We start from the raw sequence: 11,135 nt of genomic DNA on the forward strand, positions 1-11,135 counted from the left end.
GTTTCTCATGTTATTGGGGGCAATGAAGGTGGTCTAGTGGTTAAAGCATCTGCTTGTAAGATCAAAGGCCCGGGTTCGTTCCCCACATTGATACAATGTGTGAAACACCCACACTGAATAAATACCTGAATGTCGCTGAACTTCACATACATGAGCCATCATAAGGTTTAATAGCTTGCAAATAGTTTTAAATTGTGTCCCAAGTTAACCTGTATATGTGTTGAATGTGAAATAAATTCTGTATGTTTTTCTACAAGGCATGGCTATGTGGAGTCAAAGATCCGTTTACTTGTCGGGAACCTGGAAAGAAACCCGTTCATCAAGCTTGCTCATATCATGCCAGAGTCATTTGGCCCACTTAATGAAACGTGAGTTACTTACAACATGTACATGTGAAAAACTAAAGAATAATTTCAAGCAATAATTGTAGTTAATCACTGTTTATCACCCCAAATGTCACCAGTGCGTGGCCTGTATGTGACCTAACAGAATTTGATTGTTTAATCCTCTTAACAACATACTGTATTATTTGATTTTAGAGATAACCATCGGAGATAATTTGTCTGTCAGTTGCCTCTTGCAATTGCTCCCTGTTTGTCTCCCCGTCAGTGTAAGCTTATCCAGCCAGACTATTGTCTTTGATTGAGAGATGCTGAAATTACATGTCTGTCTTTTACAGAGAAGGAAAGTTCATGTGCAAGTGGTTCATCGGCCTGGTATTCAACAACACTCCATCAGCCAATATTGACCTCACGTTTGATATACAGTCCTTCTCTGATGTTGGTGAGTATGTCAGAGTGTCAATGCACTATTCGGTCATGGCATGTCATCAATATACAAATGGCGGAGTCAAGATATTTTCTTTTACCATCTCAATTGTTAATAAGTGGCAGGTTTCATGATTCATGTCTAGTGGATAGAGCATCTGCCTGGAGAGCTGAAGGTTGGTGGCTGGATCCACGGACGCGTCATTCCAAAAGATGTTGAAAGATGATACTTTTTGTTTCCTGCCTGGCTACCGGCATTAAGGGGTTACAAGGACTGGTTGGCTCAGTATAATGTCCCTGAGTGGTATATCCATGGGAAACTGTGGCATGCTATCTCAGTGTAATACCAGCATTAGTCTAGAAAAGTACAAGCACACAAACATGCACGCATGCACACACTCACACATCGTTATGTAAGTGCAGTAAGCTTGGAACATGACGTTACACCTCACCACACCTCATGATTCATGGTCCCGTGAAGATCCGGGGTGGAATAGGTCTTCAGCAACACATGCTTTCTGTAAAAGGGGACTATGCTTGTAGTTAGAGGATCAGGGCCCCTGTCCACAAAGCGATCGTAGCGCTACAACTGTTGTAAGTCTATGTTAAAGTATAGGAGTTTAGGTCGCCTTAGCGCTACGTTCGCTTTGTGGAACGGGGCCCAGGTGGTCAAGCTTGCTGACATGGTTAATGCATGTCATCGTATACCAATTATGTGGATGCTCGATGCTCATGATGTCAATCACTGGATTGTCTGGTTCAAACTTGATTATTTACAGGCTGCCATCAACTAGCTGGAATATTGCTGAGTGCGGCGTTAAACAACAAACAAACAAACAAACAAGTCATGATTCATGACTTATTTCAATGCTTTCCCAACTGATACATCAATACACGAGATGTCATGGTTTCAGTTCACAAGCAAGCCATCCATCTGAAGTTGTTCAAGGATGACATGAAGCTGGAGGTCACATACGTGAAAAGGTCAGTTATCATTTTAATGATGAGATGTGTTAATTCCATTCAGTATGGTATAAAAAAAGCCCCCAAAACTCACGGTAAAGGATTGAATTGTTAAATTAATAATCATGGTGGCTCCTCCAGGCGGCTCCTCAGTGCCTGATCAGACTACTGTTTCAGTTCCTAATTTGATGGTTTTCAGAAGACAGCTGGAGCAGTATGTTGCCAAGGAGATAATAGAAAGAGCAGGCAAGATTGCCCGGAAGGAAAAAAAGGTATGTGTGTAGCTTACGATTGACTGGACTACGAGTTTCATATTGGCTGACGTTTTTCATGGAAGAGTCTATCCATGTTCTAGAGAAGGTTTCTGATACCCTGTTGGAAAATGAAGCCATCAAGCCATGAATGCCTCATACCTTACCCAGTGTATATTATTTTCAGTCTTTTACCAAGGAATGAGAATTTTCCACAGATTTTGTTACATCAAGGATCACATTTGTGATTACAATAGACCAGGGGTCCGGAAACCGTCATATGCGCCGGACATGTCCGATTGGGAATCTCAAATGTCCGTTTTAAAATATTGCTTACCGGACATTTTAAAAAGTATTGTCCGGACATTCTTAAATTTTGACCGGACATGATCAACAGTTAGGACTGAGCAGCTTACGTCTGCAGTTGCAACACAATGAAGATTAACTACACTGACAAGCTTTCTTTGTTTTGATTGCTGTAAATACATCGTACCTACATGATAGTCCAATCGGTCAATCACTGTAATAGGCAATAAACTGAGTTGACACTGATTAATCGAGGATTAATTACTGAGAACATCTTGTTAATTTGAGTGAAAGGTGTTTACAACTGTACATAAATACCTTGCATCATCGATGTACCTCATTATCCTTACAATGCTACGATACATAACCTCAGACAAGAAGCGAAAGCGTGACGACAGCCAGTCGACCGATGCAGATCAGTCGAGCGGATCTGCCAAACCCTCAAAGTCTGGACGATCATTTTGTAAGTCGTGGCTAACGACTTTCACTTGGTTGACATACAATGAGGATTTGCAGATTTTATTGTTTTCAGTAGCTAGTCGTATATTGAATCTTGATTGACCGCCATTTTGCTTTCTCGGACGATCGATATCCAATTTTTTTATGGTCAATAAATAAGTACAGATGAAAAAAGTATTCAAATAACTATTGCTATCAACGATATTTTTGTATTTGTGATTAAATTATCTGTCTTGTTTTTAAAAAAATCTTTAGTTTAAAAAAAAAAATTCCCGTGAGGTCACGTGATAACCAAATATGGGATAATAGTCTCGATCCAAATGTTACAACGCGTACACTTGAGCAGACTCATGAATATAACTCATGAATATTAATTAGACCGTTCACTACGTTAACAGATCGTAAACAAACGTATGTTTTCCATGTAAATCTAAAATGATATTATTTGTTATTAATTGTCCGGTGAATTAAACAATTTAAATTGAAACAATTCATAATTCATCATATTATGAATACGTAAACTTGTAATGTGTGTGAAAAGTCGTACTAAAATACGCTATTTGAAGGGGGCGTGGCCTAAATGCAAATGTCCGATTGGGATTTTAAATTTTCCGGACCCCTGCAATAGACTCATTAATCACAGACCCCCAAGATCCTTGTCTGACTTTCAGTGGTTTGTGAAAAAACACATTCTCATCCCTGATTACCCTAAATGCACTGGACTCACTTTCCACATTGCTTCATTACAGATGTGTCATCCCCATCTCATTCTTGCCTATCACAAACTTGATGCAGAAATTCGCTTGAAATCAACAACCAAAGAGAATAATAACTCTTCTAAATCTGAAAGAGTTTGTAATGAATCTACATTCAAATTTGTGGCCTTTTACGAATAAGCCCTCTATATTCTTTAACAAGTTCTTCAATGAATCAGAAGAATGTTCTTGGCTATTCATTTTGTTGGAAGAAATGTTTTCCTCATTAAGAAGGACATTTTTATGATACATGTATTCCCAGTTGTAAGAAAAGTAAGAAAAAGAAATATCATTATGGAATATCATTATTCGTATCTGTATAGCCGTATTTATCATTCTACTCTGTATAGGACCCAACAAGGGGCAGCAGCACAAGCAACCTTAGACGGTCAAGCACTGAGAAGACAAGTGGGTTAGCCACCAGCAAGTCTGACACAGATCTCCTCAAGCAGGCATCTGTAACGACAGATGATGACACATCCCAGGAGTCGCAAACACCATCATCATTAACACCGCAAAAGGCTGAGGGGGAGAACATGCAGTGTGAAACCACACCTGCCACACCCAAGGTTGATGGGGAGAAGGTAGGACTGCCTGGGACAATGGAGTACAATGAATACAACATTGCAGTTACTGCTAAGATGTTGGGTTGCCTCATTCTCATAAGCCATGTCTGTTATAACAAGCACAAAAACAATCTAATACTTTGATCGTCCGATCAGTAAGTAAAAGGCAAAGTAACATTCAACAGCGGTAAGTAAAAGGCAAAGTAACATTCAGCAACCGTAAGTAAAAGGCAAAGTAACATTCAGCAGCAGTAAGAAAAAGGCTAAGTAACATTCAGCAGCAGTAAGAAAAAGGCTAAGTAACATTCAGCAGCAGTAAGAAAAAGGCTAAGTAACATTCAGCAACCGTAAGTAAAAGGCAAAGTAACATTCAGCAACAGTAAGAAAAAGGCAAAGTATATTCAGCAGCAGTAAGTAAAAGGCTAAGTAACATTCAGCAACCGTAAGTAAAAGGCAAAGTAACATTCAGCAACCGTAAGAAAAAAGCAAAGTAACATTCAGCAGCAGTAAGTAAAAGGCAAAATAACATTCAACAACCGTAAGGAAAAGGCAAAGTAACATTCAGCAACCGTAAGTAAAATGCAAAGTAACATTCAGCAGCATTAAGAAAAAGGCTAACTAACATTCAGCAACCGTAAGTAAAAGGCAAAGTAACATTCAGCAGCATTAAGTAAAAGGCTAAGTAACATTCAGCAACCGTAAGTAAAAGGCAAAGTAACATTCAGCAGCATTAAGTAAAAGGCTAAGTAACATTCAGCAGCATTAAGTAAAAGGCTAAGTAACATTCAGCAGCATTAAGTAAAAGGCAAAGTAACATTCAGCAACCGTAAGTAAAAGGCAAAGTAACATTCAGCAGCAGTAAGAAAAAGGCTAAGTAACATTCAGCAGCATTAAGTAAAAGGCTAAGTAACATTTAGCAACCGTAAGTAAAAGGCAAAGTAACATTCAGCAACAGTAAGAAAAGGCAAAGTAACATTCAGCAACAGTAAGAAAAAAGCAAAGTAACATTCAGCAGCAGTAAGTAGAAGGCTAAGTCACATTCAGCAACCATAAGTAAAAGGCAAAGTAACATTCAGCAACAGTAAGAAAAAAGCAAAGTAACATTCAGCAGCAGTAAGTAAAATGCAAAGTAACATTCAGCAGCATTAAGAAAAAGGCTAAGTAACATTCAGTAACCGTAAGTAAAAGGCAAAGTAACATTCAGCAGCTGTAAGTAAAATGCAAAGTAACATTCAGCAACCGTAAGTAAAAGGCAAAGTAACATTCAGCAGCAGTAAGTAAAAGGCAATGTAACATTCAGAAGCAGGTATTATGACCTTCATTTAAAATCAGTGAACAGTAAGTGATACAGCTCTCGGGAGCAGTGATTCCAGCTTCATATAGTGTAACAGTGTGTTGCTCTGATTGTAGGATGGTAACTCCACAGTTGAGGGTGAGGACCTGGAGGCTGGAGGTGAAGGCCGAGCCAAGAGGCCGGCCTCGCCCATCGAACAGACTATACAGAAGAGAAGTAAAAATGAGGAAGATGGGGTGAGTAATGAGTTGATGGGTGATGAGTGACGAGTTGATGGTCACCAAGCATTCTTTCACTCAAACTGAAAAAGTCTTTGCCAGTTTTGATTTTTTTATGCAGTTATAAATTATTCTGCATGGTGTATTTTCAAAAGTAATTAACAAGTTGATCCCACTGGGTACAACAGTCAAAGGAAAACTCTGGGCATGGTCCTGAGACTTCTGTTGTCTTGAAAGAATAAACCTCCCAATATATGTTATCTAGATAAACCATCAGTAGGTTCGGACCTATATTACAAGTCTTTATTTGTAGAAACCTTTACTTTTCCAGAATGAAGAAGCACCTATGCAGGTTGATGACAAAGTTACCACAGACAAAGTAGCCAGTGTAAATAAGGTAGGCAAATTTAGTGATGTATGTTACATCATATGTGCATAGCCATAGCCATGGTACACGAGATAGTCTGTAGTTTAAATGTATACAAGTTCAGTCAGGGCTTCCAGATCATTACCTTGATGAAACCTGGGTGAATAAGAATCATTCCACAGACTACATGTGGCTACCGTCAGATTGACGAAAAGTCCCATGGTACGATCAGGTAAAGGTTATCGTGTCACTGTTTTCCATGCCAAAACCTGTGATCTGGGGCTTATTTATAGATTTGAGCTAGCTTCCGAGGCAAAAAGAAAACTGATTGGGCAGTAGCTGAAGTTCCACCCAATCTAAAGAACCCCAGTGTCATTGTCATGGATAATGCCAGTTATCATAACGCCCTGGGAACCAGATACTCTCGTGACAACCATTATTAGGCTGAAGACAACCATGCAGGAATATTTGATATCTTGCAATGTCAACTTCAGATGTCTTACGTACACCAGTCAGACATTGTGAGCTCATCCCCATTGAGCTTATCTGGGCTAACTGTAAAGGGTTCATGGCAAGACTTAACACAACATTCAAACTCACACATGTCAGGATTGAGCGACAGCCCCTGCTAGAATCACACCAGAGGTATAGCAAAAGTAAAGCATATTCCAGTGAAGTACAATACTTTGAGACCAACCCCAACTCAGGTGAGGTTTGCACCTGTGAGAATGCACTGGCGTTGTTAGGTAATTACCTTGGGCTAGAGGCTGTTTCATAGATGCATGACAACACACAAATAAGTTGTCATTTTACCTGTAAAAGTACCTTTTTATGCTAATCCCAGTACCAGTTGGTACAGGCTAGATTAGGTAGACTTGCGTTATTTTGAAATATGCTATTTCCAGAGCCCTATGATTTGTATTTATTAAATGTAGCCAGAAAAGCATTTTTCTTGCATTTCCAACAGTACTTTAGTTGATGAGACATCCCTCCATGAGGCTCTCATATCATTGCAATGATCTCCCTTGTCTTGCAGCATGTGAATAGACTGCCCAGCAACGATCTGCCCGACATCACCAGCCCACAGCCCATGTCTCAAGGTGTACCGTTCCAGCTCATAAAAAATTCAATAAAGTTAAAACTAAAATGAACATAGGCATATCATTGTATCAGCGTATAGTGCTAACAATCACACAAGGCTGGTTAAGAGCCACTATTCTCTTTACCAGACCAGCCAATCAGGAGATACAATACACGTTACCAGGGGAGACAACTCTCGACAGCATGTCGGGGGGGGACAACTCCTGGTAGCATGGGTAACCTAGATATGGAGATGCTGTTTAGGTGTGATCTAATAGATGATGAATGTTTGTGTCTGTACTGGTGTATGCTGGAAGTGATGGTAGTCGGAGCTGAGGTGTTGTGACATGCATGTACGAGTGTCTTGGGTTGGTGAAGCAATAATATCTACGTGATGTTTCTGGATTTCAGAAGATTTTAAGTAAGTTTGTGATGATTTTATATAAGAAAGCATATTTTCATGTGAGATGAACAGGCTACATAATGGAAAGAAACGAGAATGATGTTGAGCTAGCTTTTAAATTTTCTGAAATTCAGAACTTGCTTTTATGTTTTCTAGGTGTTGTACGATTCAGTGGGAAAAGGGTGGATATATCGGTGTTTTCATTTAAACAAAAATATGTTCAACATCTTAAGAATTTAACATGGAGACTGTGATTTGGTTTTAGATAATTAAGATGCTGTATTTTGATTGGGGTTAATTATGTAATGTTAGTTTGATCTTTTGAAATTCCAACTGGGGCAGCAAGAGATTATTATTTTCATTAAACATCAAGGCATTATATGTATATTTGTTGTAATATAGGACAGTTGTGAGCAATGCAGTTTGTCAGCTGACAGAGGCTCAATGTTTATATGGATATCCCTTGTTGTAATGGTTATGCTATTTTTCAGGGCATTATCATTTGCAGAAGCCTGAGGTCTTCCATTAACTGCCCGACGAAGGAGGGCAGTTGAAAAGACTGAGGGCTTCTGTAAATGATAATGCCATGAAAAATAGCGTTACCGTTATTATAGCTAAAATGGATGGAATTTTTTATCAAATAAAAAGAAACAACAATATCGGGTTTGAAACATATACTGCAATCAACACGAATGTCACTGAACCACTTTTACAAATATGGAAACGTCATAGAACAAACCAGATGACGTTAGTTTTGAACCTGACGTCACCTAACAACGGACATGATAATTGCCCGTCGTCAAGCAATATGAGCGCATTATCAAGTTACACTGGCCCGCTCATTTCTGATAACATGCGGGCGGTTTAATGATAATTCTATCCATTTTAGCTATAAAGCTCATTAACAGGTTACTGCAGGTACCAGCTACGTGTTGAAACATACTGAACACTTGTTATTGTGTTGTGTTTTTTTGTGTAAAATGTTTAATTTTCAAAAGTAATTAAAGGATGGTAGTTTGATTTTACACCAGTAAGCAGGAATATGAATTTATCAAACAAATGTAGGATTACTGATTGTCACTGAATGATTCTTTATAGCCATGTTGGTCACATCCCTGACTACTGTAAAGATGGAAATAAGTGATTGTTAGGCTGCTTGGGAGGTGGAAATGGTTATTGTTGAGCTTGTAAATCATCCACACTAGTACACAGAGTAGTTTCAGATTTGACTCTTATTGTAGATACCTATAAACATAGTCTGGAATTTCTCTTATGTTTGCAAAGAAATGTCGTTGATTTTCTGCTATACATGCAGGTTTGATTTGTTAACATTGCTGATCATTATTTCTGTTCATGATGTGTTCCATGTAAAACTTCCTCAATACATACATGGTCAAAACCATTCACTGACAAACACAGCTGTCAATGTCCCATCTTGTGTATAAGTATCAATTAATGTTGGTGTTTACAAGAATGAAAGGAATCCTGACCAAAGCCATTGATGTTGATTGCAATGTTCATGTAAACATTTTAAGACACTGGTGGTTGTTTCAGTTTCTGTGTGTATATATATGTTGGGAGATGTGTGTGAAGCCGCTTGGCTACACAGCTATGCCATTCATGCTGCTGTACATGGGCAGTTCATTTTGGATGGAATCACGCAAATCATTCTTACATTGTATAAACCATCTCACTCTGTAGTCCTGTGGTATTTATCATGTATCATCTGTAAATAAAATTTGAGTTATCTTTACAAAATATTGTGCTTTTTCTGTTTTGTTAATAGGTAAAATGTTAATAGGATGTTGTTTTCTGTGGCTCAACTGGTGTGCTCTAAGAGCTGCATCACTTCGGTATTCCTCCCGCATGAAGAGGCAGTTGTCTAGGCCCTGCAATTCGCTGTGCATAGTTGTGTCTTTTGGGCATGCCGGATACCTACCATCATGGGTTTGAAACCTCGTTCAACCCAATTATGTTTCTAGATTTGTCAGCACCATACCTGTGCTCATGTTTTTCACTTCATGCTTTCCTCCCACATTAAGATGACACATGAAAATCCATGTTAGAATAGGTCTTCAGCAATCCATGCTTCCTGTAAAAGGCCATAAGAGGCGACTAACGGGATCGGGTGGTCAGACTTGCTGACTTGGTTGATGCATGTCATCGTATCCCAATTGCGTGGATCGATGATGTCAATCACTGGATTGTCTGGTCCAGACTTGGCTATTTACAGACCACCCTCATATAGCTAGAATATTGCTGAGTGCAGTGTTAGACAACAAACCAAACCAAACCATTAAGATGACCCTCAGCTGAACTGGGGCGGTCGGGTAGCCTAGTGGTTAAAGCGTTAGCCCGTCACGCCGAAGACCCGGGTTTGATTCCCGACATGGGTACAATGTGTGAAGCCCATTTCTGGTGTCCCCCGCCATGATATTGCTGGAATATTGCTAAAAGCGGCGTAAAACCTCGCTCACTTACTCAGCTGAACTGCTTGAACTGGGATACTGTTGAAAACAGTGCTAAACCCAAGACACTCAATCACACATCATTGATCCAGCTGACTCTGAAATACTGTTAAAAGTTGCACTGATTCAATCTCACTCACTACATATTTTGGAAATGAGAGTTCAACTCAAGTTCCTGCAGGGTTTCTTGTGTTGAGATTGCAGTTGGTGACTTGAAGTTGAAAGTGTTGCCTGTTGTAATGAAGCAGTCGTTTATCCTTGAGCAGTTATCTTTAAGAACAAGTAATCACTTGATAAAGATGTTAGAATCTAACATTTCAGTGTCTCAATTGTAATGAAGTTCCTTAAATCTACGACTACACGTTACCTAGAGAAGTGAAATACATGTAGATGGAACAGGCTTTCTGTACTGAGTCGTTGGTCTTAAAAAACAATTAAAACTACGAATAAGTAAAACAACTACTAGTATTTCACGGAAGCTTTCAAATTGGATTTTCCTTTGGAAGATCTATTTGATCATTGTCTTGTTTGGTGCACAGGACCTTGTGATCAGATAATGTTTTCTGTCCGCTTGAGAGAAAAACCCAAATTGATATTGGTCTTATATGTCTCACGTTTACCACTTTGTTGATGGTGAGACCGCCTCCGTGGTCTTGTGGTAGAGCGTCCGCCCGGAGAGCGGAAGGTCCAGGGTTCGATCCCGGGCCGCGTCATACAAAAAGACGTTAAAAGATTGTACTTGTTGTTACCCTGTCTGGCGCTCGGCATTAAGGGGCTAAAACAAGGACTGGTCGGCTCGGAGTCAGTATACTGTGTCTGAGTGGGGTATTCATGTTAAACTGCGGCATGGTATCTCAGTGAGCTAGCACTCTAAATCGGCATCAGTCCGGACTAGTACAAGCAGCCACACACACACATACACGTGCATGCACGTCGCTATATAAGTGCAATAATCTTGGACGCGACGTTAAACCCAATTTCACCTCACCTTGTTGATGGTGATGACAAACCTAGAAACCTAATCAGATCGAAAATTGGATTCAACCTCACAATCAATGGTTTCTGGTGTCCCTAAGGGACGCAAATATTGCCGTGATATAGTTTGAAGCGGCGTAAAACATCGCTCACTCACTCCCCCATATTATGTTAACGCGCCATGATAAAACTGAAGTACTGTTGAAGTCTTTTCCCCAAACCACATACCTACGAAATTTTAAGTCTGTCATCGTAGACATAAA

The 11,135-nt window shown here is 39.6% G+C and overlaps 1 protein-coding gene across 1 annotated transcript in view; it reads left to right on the plus strand.

The window, feature by feature from the left end:
* LOC124140962 (poly(A) polymerase type 3-like) overlaps positions 1-8,028 on the plus strand; it is a 30,319-nt gene extending 22,291 nt beyond the window's left edge. Inside the window, exons 14-21 of the mRNA XM_046508806.2 lie at positions 258-368; positions 680-783; positions 1,682-1,751; positions 1,930-2,002; positions 3,852-4,085; positions 5,478-5,597; positions 5,911-5,976; positions 6,983-8,028. Of these exons, the coding sequence (XP_046364762.2) occupies positions 258-368; positions 680-783; positions 1,682-1,751; positions 1,930-2,002; positions 3,852-4,085; positions 5,478-5,597; positions 5,911-5,976; positions 6,983-7,096 (892 nt within the window). The 3' untranslated portion in view covers positions 7,097-8,028. The remainder of the gene's footprint in view (positions 1-257; positions 369-679; positions 784-1,681; positions 1,752-1,929; positions 2,003-3,851; positions 4,086-5,477; positions 5,598-5,910; positions 5,977-6,982) is intronic.
* The last annotated feature ends 3,107 nt before the right edge of the window (positions 8,029-11,135 follow it).

The sequence above is a fragment of the Haliotis rufescens genome, unplaced genomic scaffold (genome assembly GCF_023055435.1).
Source record: "Haliotis rufescens isolate VD_foot unplaced genomic scaffold, xgHalRufe1.0.p SCAF_3, whole genome shotgun sequence".
NCBI classification, from domain to species: domain Eukaryota; kingdom Metazoa; phylum Mollusca; class Gastropoda; order Lepetellida; family Haliotidae; genus Haliotis; species Haliotis rufescens.